Source organism: Batrachochytrium dendrobatidis (genome assembly GCF_000203795.2).
Source record: "Batrachochytrium dendrobatidis JAM81 unplaced genomic scaffold BATDEscaffold_3, whole genome shotgun sequence".
Taxonomy (NCBI): Eukaryota; Fungi; Chytridiomycota; class Chytridiomycetes; order Rhizophydiales; genus Batrachochytrium; species Batrachochytrium dendrobatidis.
This window is the reverse complement of record NW_006281101.1, coordinates 1,088,704-1,108,924: the sequence shown is the minus strand read 5'-3', so window position 1 is coordinate 1,108,924 and position 20,221 is coordinate 1,088,704. Positions and strand designations below refer to the sequence as shown.

Here is a 20,221-nt window from a genome sequence, read left to right as displayed (position 1 = left end):
GAGATAGGGTCATCGCTTGACTGCTTTTGAATGAAATTCCAGTTTATATTGGTTAAAGTGCGGCCTTTGTGTGAGGGCTTGAATATAGCGCTGCTTTTGAATTCACCTTTCCCTCAGTCTACAATTTTAGTGTATGTTACAAGCTCATCAAGTGCACCCTTTTTCTGTCGGGTCTTGAAAATAGAATGCTCATGATTACTCATTACTCATTTTCCATCATTTTTGTTATTTGAACTCAAGCAGCTCTAGATTCACCACTAGCTCCGCTACGTCCTGGCTCTTACCATATTTTTAGTTCTTTAATTAAGTCCATTTTTATTTTATCCGATTACTGATCTTGTCAATAAAAAACTCAAGGCCAACCTTTTTGCTGGGTTTCCACAGCACCATCATTAGTCTTTCATAGCCGGTCCGTTTTTACTCTATTGGGTCAACTTGGACATGGCTACTCAGAAAAAAGAGCAGTCGCTCGCTGCATTTGTACAGGAGCTGCAGGCTCAAAATCCATCCAAGCCCCGGTCACCGACTTATCCACCATTCCAGCATTCGACATCGCAACAATCACATCAGGCTCTTTATGGACAGCTTCAGAATTGCACACAGGTCATGAATCAGCATCAGGGATATCCTTTTCAGCAGCAACATCAATACCATAATCAATCTACACGCCCCGCTCCATCCCACCATCACTCATATGACCGTCCATATTCTCCACCATTGTCGTTGTGTGTATCATCACGTAGTGAACCAAAGCTGGATTGTGATACAGATGGACACGTTCTGCATGTTCAACACGCCTCGGAACAAAACACCTCACAGCAGTCACTTTTGCATTTGTATGCTGGAAATGGTAATAGTGGTATGCAGGACTTGAAGAACTTGAAAGACCAACACGCACTGTCATTTGAATCGCATAGCATTGCACAACCAATGCCTTCTCAGCCATTAAATTTTAATCCCTCATCTCATGGTTATCATCCATACCAGCACTCTTCTCATCAACGACCAAAGCAACAGCAGATTCAAGACTCATTTGTAGACCTGCACGACTTGAAACAGCACCAAGAGCGCACGCAGCCATCGTATCAGCAATCTGAGCAGCTGAAACGCCCTTTGTCATCTGTAATACCATCTGCTTATGACTCGAATGGTACATCACCCAATACTGTCAAAGCTACACTGACTAAAGCCGAAGATAGATTGGCTCATAAGCGCAGAATGAATGCTGGTGAGATTTGACTTGGTTACATTATTTACTGTATACGCTCAAATATCCTGGTGTTATCTACCTGTCTTGAGCAGTGGTTTTTATGTCAGACTAGAATGTATCTTCTAGTGTTTGTAGATTGAATGAGTGGGATTCACGTCCAATTCACGTCAGACTGAATGACTCAATCCTACAATACTTTGCTTTGGATTTATTGTATTGGTTCAGAACAAAAGGATGAATGCGGTCTGAATGATATTCCATTAATCATTACTTGCATATTCAAATCCACCAGTAAAGTGCTGTCAAATTTTTAATCATTTTTTAATTACATTTATTAGAAGCTGCGCGTCGATGTCGAGAAAGGAAAGCCGATCGCATGAGTACTCTCGAGGCGGAAATAGCAGTATTGGAAAAGGCCAATGCAGAGTTACGTATCAAGGTCACTGTTCTTGAGAAAACTTTTCACGCACGAGAAGCAGACCTACTGAGCCATAATGCTGCTTTAACTGAACAGATTCGCCAGCTTATGCAAAATGCAATAGACCATGCCACCGCTCAAGCAGAGACAGCTTCCAACTCTGACGGGAATGCATCAAAACCTAACCCAATGTCTGCCCCTGATTTTCAGCATCACTAGACAAGATTTTTGTTTATATTCAATATCGACTCCTTTTTGCCATCCTTGTGCTGTTTACCTTTATTATAATACCGTTACTTGAGATCCATAAAGGTTTCATTGCTTTTATACACCATTTCATTACTGCTTTAAAACCCATGCATTGACTTGTCCTGGCCCTGCTCAATTTTTATCTACAATTATTGTATTCTTTGACCCCAAGCTGCCACGTTTCTTGATTTATCCAGATGAGCAATTAGCAACAGAAATATTTTGTATTAATGGATTCAAGCATTCTTTAGGTTTGTTACTTGGCTAGCGCAATAAATTACCCCAATAGATATGGAATGTAAACATCCCGAACAGTTGCTGACTGCGCTGAAGATATTTTGCAAGTTCAATCATGTGTTTGTTCAGGTATCAGATATGTGCGTCGTCATTTCAGAGTTTATCTTATATTGTATCAACACAAAGCCCAATACTCGAGATGGCTTACAAAGTCAAGCATATAGACTGAGTTACTCGAATGGCTTTTTGTAAAAAAGTTTAATCCTGTTTAAAATTCAAGGATAAATGGGATTTGTTGGGCTCCCTGTTAATTAAAGAATAGGACATAATGCAGATTCATTCAAACAGTTTTCTCATGTCAGCGTCGTCCAGTACATCTACGGGAGCAAATCCCTTTGAGTTTTTGATAGTGCGATTAGCTCCCCGCTCCAATAAAAGCTTTACTATTTCCTTGGCTCCGAGAAACGTTGCTGACGTAGTTTACAAGTATGCAAGGTTAGTAAATATGCATGTACACACCCAACTGGTATAGGCTTCAAAGTCACAACACTGTCATATTGTGCCAGTATACAGATCCCTCAAGATTTAGACTAATTTACCGAGATGTAGTGCAGTATTTCCACCCTGTATTTGTCATATCCGGTCAAGATTGCATAATCAAAAATGTCAATAGTTGATATCAAGTTTAAATCTACTCGAGCACTTTGTCCATATTCTACACTTACACCAAATGTATCATCCAGATCATCCTTGAATGACCGTTCAATGATATCGCGTGCAATTGAGTCGTGGCCAAGTAAAATAGCAAACTGGAGGGGAGTGAGTGAGCCTAGATACGCACCAAGAAATTTGTATGCATCAAGTTCGACATCGGCTTCAAAGCGTGCAGACGGATCACGATACTTTTCGGACGAGAGCGACTTTTCTTTCAACAGCATATCTCTAACCTTGTCAGAGTCAGATGCCTTGATTGCTGTTAAAGTGTGGCGTTGGAATGATTTATTAAAGAGTCAGGTTAGCATACATGTATCAAGTAAACATGACGATGGTCATTATAGTCCAAGATTAAGGCTCTCGAATGTTGAAGATGCAAAATGAAGCTATCGAGTCCACCCATTACTTGTTGATTGAATGGCTTTTCGCAGGATGTTTTTCGTTGTCTATCCACTAGCCAAAAGATGCATGGCATCAAAACACGGAATATGCTCCATGGCCAGTCAAAGTGCATTACATGGTGGAAAATGAAGACAAAATGCAAGGAAATAATGGAGCAGCATTGATATATATCGTACCCTTGAATAGGTCCTAGTAAATGTAGATAAAATCGACATATTAGATAATTCATGTTCGACAAAACAGTAATATGAACCAGGGTGTGGTTTTGTTACGCAGCAGATGCTGCCAAGATATGCAACATCCAGGCAGCTTGGATTGATGGGAGAATCCGTGGTGTACAAGTAGAATGCAATGGCATACAACAAGCAAGTTCAAACTGCCACAAGGGGCAGACATTATCTAGAATATTTTCTATCATGCAGAAATGTCTGATTCTCACCTCTGCGGTTGCCATTGTGGAATAATTGGGCTATTAATGGATTAAATGTTCAAGATGAAGATATTTTGAACGCCTAGTCACGAACCAGGTCAAAGCTGGATCATTAACATTGCTTCGTGTTAGGAGAGCGGAATTGACGCTGCATTTGCTGAATGTTCGATCACCCCGTATTCATGTAAAATAAAGCACTAAATAAGAATGCCAACCTACACAAGAGTCTACGCTATCCGGAAACAATTGTGCATTGCTACAAACCAAAAACGTTCCAAAAGGTTGCAACAGCAGCTTGTCTGATGCTATCAAATGGCTTCAAGTATGCAAAACTGGGCTGTTCAATATAAACAAATATTTTGTTTTTGTCCCTTTGTTTTCGACTGTAATTAGTTGTATCCGCAGTCATAGCCCTTCATATCCCAACCGTTAATAAAGTGAGGCTGGAGGGTATAGAACGGTGCGAAGGGATCAACGCAGTCCCTTTGCACCGTCGTTACTGTCGGGCATTTCCAAATCTGACAAAGTATTTTGGGTTAAATCTGCTTAATTTGCTATTTGAATATCCTTTAGCAAACTTGCCAAGACTTTCTACCTACGATCAGCCGAGGATCTGACCATTTTAGTGTAAAAGTACTCTTGATCCCTTTGTTTCTGAAAGCTATCTGTAGTTCTTGTATCTGTGCAGCCTAGATTTAGTTGGTGTAATTTGGTAATCTATATACTAGTACTCATCATTGACTGATGCCCGAGCTCTTCAAGCGACTGCTGGAGCAATCGTTGCTTACACTGCAGCCAGGAACTCCCCGAGCTCAACAACCTAAACAATCGCAACAAGAGCAGAGCCAAACACAACAGCAGGCTTGGCATCCACTTCCGATTCAACCGCCAACATTTGCAGTGGTTCGCTCACTTTTCATTCCTCCTCCAGAATATTTGGCCGTTCCAAGTGCGCAGCCGTATTTACATCGACTAGAAGTGGGTGATCATATCCAATTGCTCGAGGTCAACTCTGCCTGGTATCGAGGTCTATTATATCCTGCATCAAAACCCATCGTTTCTAATTCGAGTTTGGGATCATTGTCTGTCAGTACCGATGCAGAACAGAACAATACCGTCCAATCCACTACAAATTCTAGCACGTTTGTGGGCGTTCGCCCGTGCATTGTGCCGATCGCCTTTGTCACGCTGGTAGGTTCAAACAAGGCAGCTAGTGCTGCATCCTTGACGGACCTTTCCGCTTCAATTGCTACTTCTACTCCACAGAGTGCTCAAACAGCGAATCCATCATCCAATCACGGTACAGAGAATGTGCACACTCAAGAAAGTAACCAAGCTTCTGATGCTGCGCTTGGCGATAGCAACCATAATGCATCGAGCAGCTCAATCGATATAGCCTCCAAAGCACACAATGATCTTACCATTGACACTGCAGTAGTTTTGCATGGTCACCGTGGTGTCTCATTGCCTGCCATCCCTAATCCAGCAGCTGGTACTAAAACTGTTTCTCGACATCATCCACCGCTACTGATTCCTCCACATGACTCGATAGATGGACTTGACGATCCATTTTTGGACGGAGTTGCTTCCACTCTTCGCGAATGGTGCATACATATCAATGGGCTTTTGATGGATGAAAAGTACGACATGTATCCTATCGTATCATCCATTTTCAGAACTGTTGCTCATGCTCGCCAAACACTGCGATCGCGTACTCTCTCTGTTGCAGAAACCATCAGCTGTCGTCGAAAAATCATAGCTCAAATCAACACTGGAAACAAGCTGCTTAATTTGGATACTGTTTTGTATGATGCAACCACTGGTCAGCTCCTATCTGACCAGTGTCTATCTGTAATCGATTTATACACTTGTTTTAGCAACGATTTGCTCAATTCTAAATCTGCAGATGGTGATAAGCAACCAAATGGTGAGAGTAGCACTGGCCATGATAATGAATTAACAATATCTAGCTCTACAAGTCTTTCCATATCTGCCGTGCCTGATGCTGCTGATAATGGTGATTCTAAAGCGGTTTCGCACTGGTTGACAAAATCTAGCAATGGACCACAAGTAAAGGATGATCCTTATTCTATATCACGATTTCACATGTACATGGAGTTTAAATCTTGTGTAGCATCCTATTGTCAGATTGGTGAAATGATCGAGCTTCATTTTTTTATATACGATGCCACCAATAGGCAGATTTTATCAGAAGAATATTCCATTCGTCTCAATTCAAATGGCCAGCCATCCGAGGAGCGTAGCTCACTCGACTTTAGTAACTCTGAAAAGCTTGCAACGCTTTTTACAGATGTCAGTGGAAAAGACATTAGCCACAAACTAATGCTAGTATGTCGTATGGTTCATGTTCGCGTGGCAAGTATCTCAAATAATCAATCTGTGTTTGACAAAGCAATGAAGTCAGGAGCGGCTGTTGCCAATACCGTCCGTGGAAAGTTTAGCTCATCAGCTATTAACGCTAGTTTCTTGAAAGGGTCCAAAGATGCTAATCCACTGAATCCTGAAAACCTTTCTGGCCATCGATACATTCGACGTCAGTTTGGTGCTGCGGCTGTGCCAATCTCCAAGGCATTTGAGCACTTGTCCAACGATACCGTGCATACCAAGGAATGCCATATGAAGATTGTAATTCCAACTTATACAGACTCTGATAGTGTACATTTGGATGATTTGCTTAGCCAACCCGATTTGCTCAGCGCTCCTTCTTTTGCTCAAAGTATTACTGTTTCAATTGCTACATTTAGTAATGATTCGCCTATCTATGCTTGTAGATCTGGCATTCTGACTGATATCGTTCCTTCATGCCGTCTCGGGTACTTTGGAGCAATTTCATGGGCTATTCCTCAAGTATCCCGCATGGATCGTTCATTCAAGCTTTTAGGAGATCGTTCTCGTGCCTTGTCAAGTGACTCCAAGAATACTATTCCAATAGTTGCCAAACGAAACACAATTTTTCTAACTCTTGAAGAAGGTTCGTTTCCCAGTGTGCGTCTCTCTAGTGGTCGAGGAATACAAGTATCAGTCCGAGCTCGCTTGGCCAATGGTGAATGTGTTCGCGGTGCGTTTCTAGCGGGTGCTGGTGAAGAAGCAGTGGATTATTTTGATTCCATTGTTTTTGCCAACAGCATAACTCCCAAGTGGAGCGAAACCATCCGCATTGATTTGGTACCATCGACTTTTAGAAAAGCTCATTTATTCTTGACATTTCGTGTTTGTGCACCTTCTACGGCCGAGATCATTGGCGATAAATTTGCATTTGCATTCATACCGCTTATTAAAAGCCAGTATGCTGTAATTACAGATTCAGTTCATCAACTAACACTGTACAAGTTTGATCGCTTCACGGCTGCTCCATCAATCTACCTTAATTTTCAAGCTGGACCAAATCTTTTTGTGCCTGCTCATATGTTGCTTTCTCCAACAAAATCTATTGCAGAGGCAGCAGATGCCATTTCAAAATTGCCAACTCTCAAAGATACGCTAACAGTTCGAACCTCTCTCTTTTCTACTGTCATGACTCAGGATCCTGCGCTTCTTAATCTGCTAAACTGGCGACAGCATGTCACAGTAACTAATGGAAACATCACTCCAGTGCTTGCCGCTTTTGCTCATGTTGATGACATGGAAGTATACAAGTTTATGCCTGCTATCTTCAAGGAGCTGATGGGATTGTGGGTTGCCACCATGGATCCCAAACTCACGTACTTTCCCTCTGGAAATGCAAGTGCCATTCAACGGCATGTTTTTCAAAAACTTGTGTTTGTACTGACTGTTGCTGCAGATAAGCGATTTGTAAACAACATCGAGTCTTTTGAAGCGTTTGTTCAATCTCATGTTGAAGGAACTCCTGCGTGGGTTGTTATTAGCGAGCAGCTGGAACAGCTTTTACGATCTGGTGCAGACATACAGCTTGGAAAACTACTACGTGCTACGATCAAGGTGATGCATAATGTAACAGCAGTCATTATTTATGCTGCATCCGCCTTGGTTTTGCAGGAGTCTTCGTCTATGCCGGTTACTTCTATTAACCCCATTCACATTAATGGAGTTCCATTTAATCGATATGAACCGACTACCTGTGTAGAGCGTGTTCTTGCATTACACGAGGGTATTCAATATCTAGTATCCCTTGACGAGCCTGATCATGCATTGGCTGCTCAAGTGCTTGCTTTGCAGCACTTTCCCAATTTTCTTATCATGTCATCTCGAGTATTTGATTCTACACAAACTGAAAAGTTGATTGTTTCATTTTTGACATCGATTAATGTGAGCAAACCAAAACTCAAGTCTGGACGCCTAGTGCTGCTACGAACACTGATGACCCTTCCCGAGTTCTCTGCTTACCTTGGCTGTCTTCGAAAGATTACTATAGAAATTTTACTGGATTCAATGACACTCTCTACCACTGAAACACTGCATAAAAATCTGAATTCATCTTCTATTCTTTCTCATGGAAGTGATGGTCGCGTCAGCTCTAACCAATCGTATTCCACGATCGATATGACATTTAATTCAGATGTACTGGACTCCAAAGTAGTGGTTCAAATTACTGGACTACTTGAAGAGATTCTTCATCATATCCAACCACGTGTAAACATGATCAAAACTCGCCAAAGCGAATCCGTTGATCAAGAAGACAATACTGAAGAGTGTTTGGGGCAAATGGTAAAAAAGGATATTGGAAAAACAACATGGGGCAACATTTTCTTTGCCATTTGTTCATTGTTTCTTGCGCTACATAACCAAGTAAAGAAAGTTTGCAATAATGAGGATGCTGTAGGTTTAGCTACAAGTCCATCCAAAGGTAAGACTTGTCACTGCTGTAACATATTGAGATGTTGACTAAAGTTTGTCATTTTTAATTTAGGCCAGGGACTGTCAGCAAATGCGATTTGTCAACAGCGCAAGGAGTTGCAGGATCTTGGCGCGATCATCGTCTCTATGATGAGCATATTTTCTAGCTCCGAAATCCAGAATATTTTAAAGGATCGTACAACAACACTCGGAGTAGTTTCTACTGCTCAGCTGTTGGTCATTATGATACAGGCATTCCAGGTCTTTTTACAACCCGATGTGTTCAACACTAGTTGGCTGACTTTTCATATCACAGTGGTCAAAACCACACTCAAGTTTTTAGACATTATCAAATCTACATTTATTATGCTCCATGCTTATCATAAAAACAGTTTGAGTTTTGGAAGCGGTCGTCAACCTGGAGCTAGTGAGATTACACTGACTGGCGCAGATCAGTTGACAGATGGCGATGGTGTAGATTTCAATAGTACTTCAGATCACAACGACACGAAAACATTTGAAAAGTCAGAGCTTTCAGAATCACTGCAACAACAGGCCTTGCATGCTGAATCATTCAATCTGACGTCTATACTTGAATTAGGTTGGGGCGAATTTTTCCAGGTTTTAATTGATTTGATTGGTGTGCCAATGCTGAATCTGGCCAAAGCGGGTCCGCAACGTGCAAGAATTGTTCAGAAACTGGATGGAGATATTCGGCGAGATGCTGCCATGTTGCTTGTAGATTCCTGGGACTCGTGCAGTAAACTACTTTGTACTGAACAGCGTCTTCAAGCTATGCCTAGCGGGTTTATTGGATCACTCATTGAACTAACTTTGCACGACCATTCTGTCATGCGCAATGCCACTGTAGATGTCTTGTATGGAATTCTCAAGGCAGAGTTTATGGCGGAAGAAAACTTTAAGCGTATTGAAGGTGATTGCTTTGATTATGTCCATACTGCTATTGAAAATGGCGATATTGGAGATATGCGTGCTACCGGCATAGTAAACAATATTTCTCGAAGCAATCTGTTTTCTGAAACCACCACTCCTGACGAAGAATCAAGGAAACCGTATTCCCCGCAGCAGAAGTTGCCATCACAGCAGGTCGATTTGTTTTTTATTACCGCTCTTGAATCACGGCTAGCTCATGAGGATCATCCTACATTTGTTCATTTATCTCGCACCTTTCTCCGAGCCATTAGCAAGTTTGTAAAAATCATTTCGGTTCACAGACAATTACCCTTGAACGAGCTAGATGAACGTATTACAAGCACAATTCGAGTATTGCGATTTTTAAAGAATGCTCGACGCAAGTCCTTGTTTATCAAGTATCTGCATAGTTTATTTGAGATTCATATGAGTGAGGGACATTGGGTCGAGGCAGCGCTAACTCTAAAGCATCATGCTGACTTGCTCAATTGGTTTGAGGATGTTGCTGTTGAGCCTATGCCAGAATATGGATTTACCAGCTGGCAGACCGAATTTGAACGCAAGGAGCAAATTTTAATGCAAACCATCAAGCTGCTTGAACAAGGTCAGGCACTTGAGCGTGCCGTGGAACTATGTAGCTGTCTTGCCGACGAATATCGATACCGTGTGTGGGATTACACTCACTTGTCTAGTATACTACGATTTCAAGCCAACATGTACGACAAGATGATTTCTGAGGAGCGATACTATCCAATGTACTATAGAGTCAGTTTTTACGGTCGCGGATTTCCCCGCCGAGTTTCTGGCAAACAGTACGTTTATCGAGGGGAGCAGTGGGAAAAGCTGTCTGCATTTTGTGAACGCATCCAAACAGAGTATCCCGACTCCAAGATCATTTCCAAAAATGGTCCTGTAGATGACGACATCAAGGACAGCGATGGTCGATACTTGCAAATCACTGCTGTTTCTCCTGTTGCTGATATTCGAGAGTGGGCTACTGCTTCGGATAGAAGTTATGGTGGTGTATTTTCTCAAGAGTGCTCGGGAATGTTTGGCACTATTGGATGGGATTTAGAGGCACGGAGTGTAGCCTCTATGCTTGCTGAAGAAAAGGTGGAATATGATCCAACCACTGCGGGAGATACTGCAGGAGGCTTACCTCTCTGGCTATTTGAACAGGAACTTTTTGGAGATGATCCTGAAGCCAAGGAAACTTTGTTGCGTCAAAGCTGCATACCGCCTCAACTTCGATCTTATTACGAGCATAATGAGGTCTCCATTTTTGCATTTTCTAGACCTATCCGGCGTAAAGATGGTTCTGATCCTGAAAATCATCCTGCACAAGAGTTTCTTGAACTATGGACAGAAAAGACAATTCTACTGTCAGAGGACACGTTCCCTTCAATGAACTATCGCTCTCGTGTATGCCAAGTCATGACATTTGAAATTAGTCCTGTTGAGAATGCAATTGCAACTGTGCGATCCAAGACGAAGCAGCTTTTGGGATTCGAAAAACAGTTTCGTTCTGACAGTGAACTGATTCTATCAGATTCTGCTCGTCGTAGTACTGCCAAAGCAATGGCAAGAGTTTCTTCAAATTCGATCGTGTCGAATCTATCTCGTGGATCACATACGTCTTCTTTGGCTACCCCGTGGACTACTACTGGATTCAATGGATCGGTAAATGGTGCTATTCCTGAAGGCCAAATTTCTGAGGGTGGTCCACCTGCGTCCTCTAGTGCCAATGCATCCGCCTCGAGTCTAAACAACGTAAATCCATTTACAATGGCTTTGAATGGTGCAGTGGATGCACCAGTTAATGGTGGAATTCCCATGTACAAGGCCGCATTCCTTACTCAGCCTTTTCTTGGTGCTTCGTATAACTCGAGCAAGCATCGTGAAATTCTCAATGCTGCAATTTTGGAGCACGTGGAGGTTATTTACAGATGTCTGGCAGTTCATGACCAGGTTGTTCCATTACAAATGCGTCCATTGCATGACGAGATTTTAAAGAGTATGTTTTTATTGTGTTGATATTGTGACTGTAATTGGGTTGGCTTGATATCAAATGATGTAGATCAATAACATAATTGTACTGTGTACTGCAATAGTGTTCAACAAAAACTATGCAGCTGAAATTGCAGAATTGGGACTGAGTGCTGCTCCACGTCTTTCCGTTTCGACCTCACAATATAGTGCAACTCAATCCATTCGCCGAGGACGCACTTCCACCACTAGTCCATATCCAGCAGGAAAACTGGGACCTATTCTGACACGAAACACAGCCGATCGCCAATCTATGCTTCGTAATCTGGCCTTGGGTGGACAACTGAATTCTGCTGGAACTGCATTTGGTGATACCAATGACATTGCATCGCCAGTCTCCTCTGGAACTACAGGACCGCCTTCCAAACTCGGTTATCGTGGAATAAAAAAACAGAGCACGTTGCAGACAAACCTTAAGCAGTCTACGCTATACCACTCTGCATCTTCGACTAATATTTCAACTACACATGCTGCTCATAACCGACGCCCTTCGTTTGGATCACCCGATGCACTTGTGGCAATTAGCGCAAGCAACTACACGCTACCTGCTGGCGCATCGCTTGGAGGAATAACTGCATTGAATGGAAATGGACCATCCACTACAGAGAATCTACATTCCCAATAACAAGTATTTCGTGATGGTCGCAATCTACCATATTCTGGACTCACTGTTTAGGAGATAATGGCATAGCAATCTAGAGGCATTCAAAGCAGGCTCTTGAGCTTGTCTTGATCAATAATTTTTCATTGACCTGTCTTTCTAGCCAAACTCTTGTGATTCTATATTTCTTGATTATTTTTCAATGCATTTACCATTTTCAAGCCCTCATGATTGTTTCAATAAACTTTTACTTGGAAGCTTCGGTTGTAATTGGACTGCACACGTGATTCTTTTTGGGTTTAAGGACAACTTTTTTCAGAATAAAACTGGAACCAAAGCAGCCAAATGCACCTCGAAGGAATCGAGGATACTGGACCGAGTGGTGATGGGGAGAGTATGGAAATCAGCGAGGATTTGCAGCATATCACTCCAGAAACTCGGCATTCATCTGCTGTTGCTGCCATTCAGGATATTGCGGGTGATGAATATATTCCTACTGGCACCAACATCACCACTCATTTACGAGAACTAAAAGCCAAACTTAATACACCATCAAAGTCATCTGTATCTGCATTCAACGAAGATGATTTTATTTCGTTTACGTTTGACGAAGAAGCAGATATTTCAACTGGATTAAATGCTGCTGATGAGATTCTGAGTACTGCTGCTCCAGACCAAAATACTGGTCGTGAAAACCGAAACACTCCTGGACAAGATCATCGACGAGTAAGTGGTGTTGGAGCGTCTGTAAACGACAGTGGTCGTGGGCCGGGTAATTCGACAAGACAGTTTATGAGTGTCGATCCATTGACGCCAGTGCCAGTCCCGCCATGGGTTCCAGACAGACGTCCTTATTCTAACGATACACTCACAATGTAAGATTTTTGATCATGTCAGTATTGATGTCCAGTGCAGATTGGGTCATTCTACTTTAGTTTCACCTGTTTAGCTCTAGCGTGACTGTTGTACTGGTTTTGTGGTGAATATCAGACCAAGATACTCAACTTCCATTCGTGCTGTTTGTTTGGATATGCGTTCTGATCACTATGAATATTTCATTTTTAATTCATTGTTTAGGCTGAACCAGGAAATTGATGATTATGTGGACTATGTCAGGCCAACTGAAGCAGAGCATTCTCTACGAAAACTTACCATTGCTCGTGTACGAAAGATTGTAAAGCAAATCTGGGCCGATGCTGAGGTTCATGTATTTGGAAGTTTCCAAACCAAGTTATATCTTCCTTCAAGGTAATATTTGACTTGATTCATAGTTTATTTGGATTAAATGTGCTTTAAACTAACATTACAGTATTTATGTTGAACCTGTTGTATCCTGCTTTTAAAACGCAGCGATGTAGATATTGTTGTTGTTGGCGACTCGTGTGTTCTTCCAAAGTGCTTGCGGCAACTAGCAAAGGCATTTGAAAAGGCAGATACATTGAGTAGAATGGAGGTTATTGAAAAAACAAAGGTAGATCATTTTCAATCAACTTGCCAAAATCTGAAATTGCTATAAAGTTGAGATACCAGTCATAACATGTATTATTGTTTTAAACTAGGTTCCAATCATCAAAGGTGTAGACAAATTGACACACTTTTCACTAGATATTTCATTCAATATGGTGAATGGGATCAAGAGTGCCAATATAGTCAAACGCTTCATCAATGATCCATACTATGGAGAGGGAATACTGCCACTGATGATGATTTTAAAGCAGTTTTTGGTACAACGACATCTCAACGAAGTGTTTGGCGGTGGGCTTGGTAGCTACGGATTGCTAATCATGGTGTCTTCGTTTCTCATGGTAAATACTTTTATTTTTAATCAGCAATCTTTACTTTGGTACGATTGCTTACCGTGAACTTGATTGCTTTCCATAGATGCACCCCAAACTCCAATCAGGTGAAATCAGAGCGCGACACAATTTGGGTATTCTATTGCTCGAGTTTTTTGAGTTGTATGGGAAGCATATGGATTTCGAACATGTCAGCATTGGTCTTTCGCTAGAAAGCACATGGTATGCTTCCAAATCAAATGATAACTTGCCATCTAGAGGCCCACGGCAAAGTATTTTGACTTTATTGGACCCACAAGATTGCTGTGAGTAAAATTTCATGGTTTTAGCTTGTATAATAGACTAAAACTTGTACTGTTTTGACTAATGTCTTTCCATGTCTTTTGGCTCATTGATTTGCCAACAACAATCAAAATCTACAGCCAATGATGTTGGTCGTGGCTCATACAACTTCATGTCCATTCGGCGCGAGTTTTCACGCGCATTTAACGTTTTACAGGCCATGATTGGTGCAGGCTATGAACAACGATTTAAAAATAATCAAGCAGGGTCTCAAAATCCGAATGAACACCAAAATCAATTACCTCGTCCTAACTTCAACTCTCCAAGTCACGTTCGATTTGAAGCGCTTGATAAACACAATGTGTCAACAGGAACTGGTCGAGAAATGGTCACTATGCTTGGTAGTATCCTCACTATATCCCGCTCTGTTCTAGAGCATCGAGAATTTGTTCAAAAGCGATTTGAAGACTTGCACGAACTTGATTTTGAAATGTGGGAATTATTGAACGAGGAAAACAAAATCACATCGGATCTAGCCATTTCATTAAAACGCAAACGTGGTGGAAAGAACGAAGAGGATGACCCAGAAATTGTTTACGTAGCAGTTTCTTCTAATGACGATGAAGAAGTAGATTCAAAAGAACATCCATCAAAACGAAGTCGAAACGTTTTGCCCTTGCGTGGAAAGCGAACCCAGTATCAAAGTAATACAAATTCTACAAGGCAGTCTTACATGAAAAAAGGTGTGGCCACTGAGCTCTCTAAAAGTCGATCGATAGATTTGGATGCTGACGAAAGCAGTGAAGAGTTGTCGTGGGGTGATATCAAGTATACCGATGAGGAAGAATCGGATGATAGTGACCGTGGTCAAATAGGACGGACACTATCTAGTAAAGGCAGATGGACTGGCCATGGTAAAAACAATCGCAGTCCGTCTGGAAACAGTGCACACCGTGGCAGGGGAAATTATGGAAGTCAAGGAAACAATTCGTTTTCCAGTCGACGAGGAAATCAATCTCATTCGTCCAGTCATATGAATGGTAGATCCCGTAGGGGTCAATCACAGCGCGGATTTCGCGGCGGTAATTCTAGACGGGAGCAAAAAAACTAATCTAAATTCTATACTCATTTTTTAAATAGTTGATACATTTTAAAAGAAAGCATTGCTTGGTGCAGGTTGCCAACGTTATACAGCAGCACTGGTCTAAGCCGTATTCACGTAAAATGAAACACTTTTGTATTTATCTTGCAGTGATTGCTTCAAAATACGCAATGGTTAAATAAGTGTTGCACTTTTTCTATCAGAGATTGATTATTTTAATAGACATTTCAGGCTTTTGTAACTTTATACCTCGTGATATTGCTATTTGTTGAACGGTTGAAAAACCATGTAGTCCATGAGTTATAGCTTTGTCAGTTTAAAGGGCGTAGTGTTGACTAGTAAATTTGTCATTTGCCATTTCATGATTGGCTGTTTATTATACGCCTTGGCATCCTTATCTAGTGCTCCACTTTACTGAACATGATTGTAAATAACAATTAGCAAAAAATACAAAATTCATGGCATTCTGCCACTGATTAATGTTTATATCTTTTTTGAACTAGTCAAATCTTCAATAGAGTCGCTCGATGGTAGCTCAGAAAGTTGTTTAGATACCAGTCTGTAAAATGCACCATCCTTGATGCCCATTAGCTTGTCAAAAGTCCCTACTTCACTGACACGACCGTTGTCAATCATAATAATGCGATCTGCCTTTTGAATAGTAGACAGCCGATGAGCAATAGTAATCACAGTTCTTCCTAAAATGAGTCGATCAATAGCTTCTTGGACTTGAAATTCTGATGCAGCATCCAAAGCCGACGTGGCTTCATCAAGAACCAAAATCAGCGGATCCTTGAGCAATGCTCTTGCAATTGCTATCCGCTGCTTTTGTCCACCCGATATTGCATGACCTCGTTCACCAACAAATGTTTCGTAGCCATCAGGAAACGCTAAAATAAAGTCGTGGGCATTAGCTTGCTTGGCTGCATCAATCACTTCTTCATCTGTCGCGTCCTGGTTTCCATATCGAATGTTTTCTTTGATAGTGGTAGCAAACAAAACCGGCTCCTGCGGAACAAGCGCAATAAGTTTTTCTCTCATCCAATGAGGGTCAAGACTGCGGACATCTACTCCATCGATTTTCACTGATCCGACAGAAGGATCGTAAAACCTCATTAAAAGCTGAGTGATGGTACTTTTGCCACTACCAGAATGACCAACAATAGCAATGTTTTCACTTGAACTAACAGAAAGCGTAAGACCGTCAAAAATCTTTACATCTTGGCGAGTCGGATACGCAAAATGCACATCATTAATGTCGATCTTGCCAGACAGATTATATATTTTTTTGCCATCTAAATTATAAATACAAGAGTTGGCTGATTAAATACTATAGGTCTTATTTGCATGTAACACAATACTGGATACATACCCGTGGCTTCAATTGTTGATCTGCTTTCCAACAGATTAAATAAACGAGTGCTGGCACCAATTCCCTTGTTGATATCAGAATACCACGATGTCAACCCCATTACAGAAGATCCAACATACACAGTATATAGAAAGAAAGTCGCCAACTCGCCAACACTGATTTCGCCACTTTGAACCATACTTCCACCATAATAGAGAATGGCCAACATAACCAAATTTCCCGAAAGACCCGCCTATTATGAAAAGGATTAGTCCATATTAAAGACTGAAAAACGCAATACTACGATAAACAGCAAATTACTTACACCGCCAAAAAAGATTCCAGATGCAAGGGCTTCTTTGATTCCAAGCTTGTATACATTTTGAACCTTTTCGGTATACCTTTATTACAGAAAATCAGTAAAATAGAACCATGCTGATAAAGTAGAATAAACACTTACAATGAAATCTCTCTTGTTTCTTGCGAAAATGCACGGACTGTTCTTAGATTGCTAATCTTTTCTTCCGCAAACTTTGTAATCTCGGCAGTGGAATCAGTGGTCTGACGAGAAAGCTTTCGAACAAATCGACCGTAAAATACAGCACCAAGAGCAACAGGCGGCACAATCATCATCATTGTAATCTGATTTTAAAAAAACTCGAGTTAGACATGGAAATATTGATGGATTTGAAATCGATGACTAACAATGTATTGAAAGTTAGTTCTACCAATAGTATTGGACTTACGGTGAGATTGACATTTACAAATAGCATGGCTGTAACACCAGCAGAAGCAGTAACCAGACTACGCAACCCATCGGACATGTAATTGGTGAGAGTTTTCCCAACAATCACAGTGTCGGCAGATAGCCGACTGATGAGTTCTCCACTACGATTTGCATCGTGGAAAGCCACATCTTGTCGAATGATATTTGAAAATAAATTATTTCTCATTCTTGCAATGATTCTAAAACAGTGATAAAAAACGGATTGCAATTGCTTCATGTCAGTGCTTTTTCAAGAGTTGGAGTATTCAAAGTAGAATGAAAGCCATGTACCTTTCTGCAGCTGTTCGCATCAAAATTACACGTCCCATATTTGCTGCACCTCCAACTAGCCAATGTAATGGTTTAGTCAACATTGACGTTGCTGCAATGGATCTACCAAAATAGAGTGCAATCAACATAGTCTTACCCACAAAAATACAAGCAAGAACTCCAAAGAGCGTTGTAAGAGATAGATGCTGCTTGATGATATCGCTTAAACGTGGCGATACTTGAAGAACAGTACTCGAGTCAACACGAGCACCTAATTCAACCATGACCATATCTATAATCGTACCCATACTCAATGGAACAGACTATATGAACAAGTCGAGCACATAAAAAGTGGATGTCAGGGTTAGTCGAGAAAATCTTGGATTACCCATGACTCCAACATACCATAGAAACTGCCGATGAAATGAATAGCAACGCCAAAGCGCCAATAAGAATCCACATTTCAGGTCTAGCAAGTTGTGCAATACGACGTAGCTGAAGAGAAAGTTTAGGGTTACTTGGATTGGAATCTTCATGCTCAGAGTTGACTGAATCTGACAAGGTATTTGAACTTATAGTAACCGCATTTTGATTACTGGCGTCTAGTTTTGAGCCTGCAGTAAGACTGGTCTGTACAGTTTTTGAATCATTCTTTTTATGGAGTGGTTTTTGAGGTGGATGAGGTAGATCGATGGTTGGATAGGGAATAGAAACAGTTGCAGATGAAGAAAAACTTGGTGTAGATGATACTAGGCGTATAGCTCTATTCGACAAATGCATTCTGGATATATTACAGATACGCATTGATGCCAGTATGGGGAATGTATTGGATTGCTTGGTTATAGAAACTGAGCGAGCAGGTGGATATGATATGAATGCTGGATCAAAAAGAGATACTGTCTTGATAGGAAATGAGTTGTCTAGTACAGGATTCAACAGATTCAAAGTATAGTGTTGCTGCGATTGAGTTGATATTGGCGAGAGTGGTTTTAGACAATGCATTAGCCATGCAGATGAATGCAGTCGAGATTGCTGATTATGATGTGGTCGGTTTGCAAGCTTGCATTCAAGTCGAGCAGACACTTTCATGCCAGTCATGGAATTATTAGAAATAGAATTTTCAATCAATCCAACTAGTCTTCTGCTACCCATTGCAGTTACTCTGTCCAACATCTTGGACTGCAAAAGTAAGATTCAATCTGAAAATCATTCAAATCCAAATTAGTTCTACAGTGTCCTCAGGACAGATAAACTGTTTGATCAAGTCTTTGGAATGAACAATCCAGTGCATATCTTATTCACAGGTCTTCACATTCGTGTATATTGTATATGAATCAACACAAGCCTTTTGGGTAAGCTGACAAGAGTTTGGCCAATGGGATCAAAACCTGAGGGTATTTTAGTTGTCGTGATGAATTTCTCGACACTTGACTCGACAGTTTACCAGAAAATGTTTGCAAGCCGAGCAATCTCTGCCCTGCAGCCATCCGCCACTAGACTGGCCATCAGCTGTGAGTAGTGTGCTCTGTCTCACAGTCATTGAATTATATAGCCATATCTTTGTGTTATTCAGCATCTTTTGAATATAAACCAGCCTGTAGTCCGTCTGCTTGCTATTGTCAATGCGTCAATCAGAATTCAAACTAACCGATATTACTGCAATGCACTTTTACTGACAATTAGCCTGTCTAATCAATGCTGCTGTTTATCGCTGCACTCCTAGTGCTTTCCTAAGATCTGTTCAGTAAGTACCATTGCAAGCAGTCTTTGAAAGCAAGGCGTGGTCAACTCTTGTAGCAATACATTAGTCCATGTCATGAATTCTATCACTGACTGAATGTTCCAACAATTAGACTTGCACAGCTTCGTCAGTCCTCATCTGGAAGTGCTGGAACTGAAGCTGCCATGTCCAAGAGACTTGAGATGCTCGGAGCTGATGCTTCTAAACCTACGCTTGACATTGAGCCATTTGCCAAATCTGAGCGTCTGCATCGTCCTATTTCTCCTCATCTGACTATATACCAACCACAGCTTACCTGGTATCTTTCTGCTGCGTTTCGTGCCACGTCTGGTGCTCTTGCAGTTGGTAAGAAGCCATACCCATTTGTATAGATCAACGATTTTCTATAATTGAGATGAAAGCAATGCTAAACCCTGCCATGTTTAAAGGTTTTTACGGCGTTGCATTGGCCTATGTATTTTTACCCATTTCGTCGGTTGCGATTGCCAGTTTCATTCATTCGCTTCCTGCCGCTGCTCTTTTCCTAGGAAAATTTACCCTTGCTGCTCCCATCTCATTCCATCTGTTCAACGGTCTGCGTCATTTGGTAAGTTTGCATTCAATAAATATGCCATTGCACTTTTAGCCTTTTTATTTTACTGTTCACTAATCGTACCGAGTGTTGCTGATAGATCTGGGATACTGCAACGCTTCTTAACCTAAAGGGTGTTTACAACTCTGGCTATACTGTTCTTGGTTTGAGTGCTGTTGCTGCTGTTCTCCTTGCACTTCTTTGATTCAATCATCAACAATAAACATGCGGATTTTGAATCTGTCTAAAAAACTGATATACATGAGCTTAAAAAACAATCCTATACT

General features: G+C 41.2%; 6 protein-coding genes across 6 annotated transcripts; 4 read left to right on the top strand and 2 right to left on the bottom strand.

Moving 5' to 3' along the window:
* Positions 1–441: 441 nt before the first annotated feature.
* Positions 442–1,847, top strand: BATDEDRAFT_23563 (uncharacterized protein; the record flags this gene model as incomplete). Its single annotated transcript, XM_006677257.1, has 2 exons — positions 442–1,228; positions 1,549–1,847. The coding sequence occupies 2 exons, from the start codon at positions 442–444 to the stop codon at positions 1,845–1,847; spliced, it is 1,086 nt and encodes a 361-aa protein (XP_006677320.1).
* A 603-nt stretch (positions 1,848–2,450) lies between these two features.
* Positions 2,451–3,684, bottom strand: BATDEDRAFT_87290 (uncharacterized protein; the record flags this gene model as incomplete). The annotated part of the gene is made up of 4 exons (XM_006677499.1): positions 2,451–2,584; positions 2,714–2,738; positions 2,840–3,079; positions 3,670–3,684. 4 exons carry the CDS (start codon positions 3,682–3,684, stop codon positions 2,451–2,453), a joined length of 414 nt encoding a protein of 137 aa, XP_006677562.1.
* Positions 3,685–4,404: 720 nt separating this feature from the next.
* On the top strand, positions 4,405–12,079 carry BATDEDRAFT_23562 (uncharacterized protein; the record flags this gene model as incomplete). Its single annotated transcript, XM_006677256.1, has 3 exons — positions 4,405–8,485; positions 8,549–11,422; positions 11,520–12,079. The coding sequence occupies 3 exons, from the start codon at positions 4,405–4,407 to the stop codon at positions 12,077–12,079; spliced, it is 7,515 nt and encodes a 2,504-aa protein (XP_006677319.1).
* A 321-nt stretch (positions 12,080–12,400) lies between these two features.
* On the top strand, positions 12,401–15,244 carry BATDEDRAFT_23561 (uncharacterized protein; the record flags this gene model as incomplete). The annotated part of the gene is made up of 6 exons (XM_006677255.1): positions 12,401–12,930; positions 13,133–13,303; positions 13,406–13,526; positions 13,615–13,860; positions 13,937–14,156; positions 14,274–15,244. 6 exons carry the CDS (start codon positions 12,401–12,403, stop codon positions 15,242–15,244), a joined length of 2,259 nt encoding a protein of 752 aa, XP_006677318.1.
* Positions 15,245–15,718: 474 nt separating this feature from the next.
* BATDEDRAFT_10316 (uncharacterized protein) lies at positions 15,719–18,402 on the bottom strand (the record flags this gene model as incomplete). The annotated part of the gene is made up of 8 exons (XM_006677104.1): positions 15,719–16,530; positions 16,608–16,839; positions 16,912–16,987; positions 17,047–17,228; positions 17,333–17,552; positions 17,644–17,698; positions 17,780–17,945; positions 18,028–18,402. 8 exons carry the CDS (start codon positions 18,400–18,402, stop codon positions 15,719–15,721), a joined length of 2,118 nt encoding a protein of 705 aa, XP_006677167.1.
* Positions 18,403–19,068: 666 nt separating this feature from the next.
* BATDEDRAFT_36733 (uncharacterized protein) lies at positions 19,069–20,180 on the top strand. The gene is made up of 5 exons (XM_006677415.1): positions 19,069–19,133; positions 19,306–19,366; positions 19,476–19,708; positions 19,792–19,949; positions 20,035–20,180. The coding sequence occupies exons 1-5, from the start codon at positions 19,073–19,075 to the stop codon at positions 20,137–20,139; spliced, it is 618 nt and encodes a 205-aa protein (XP_006677478.1). The 5' UTR covers positions 19,069–19,072; the 3' UTR covers positions 20,140–20,180.
* Positions 20,181–20,221: the final 41 nt, after the last annotated feature.

Coding starts and splice junctions, on each gene's coding strand:
- BATDEDRAFT_36733 (XM_006677415.1), top strand. CDS start 19,073: ATGTTTGCAAGCCGAGCAATCTCTGCCCTGCAGCCATCCGCCACTAGA. Junction 19,367..19,475: donor GCTTTCCTAAGATCTGTTCA/GTAAGTACCATT, acceptor TCCAACAATTAG/ACTTGCACAGCTTCGTCAGT. Junction 19,709..19,791: donor GTCTGGTGCTCTTGCAGTTG/GTAAGAAGCCAT, acceptor CCATGTTTAAAG/GTTTTTACGGCGTTGCATTG.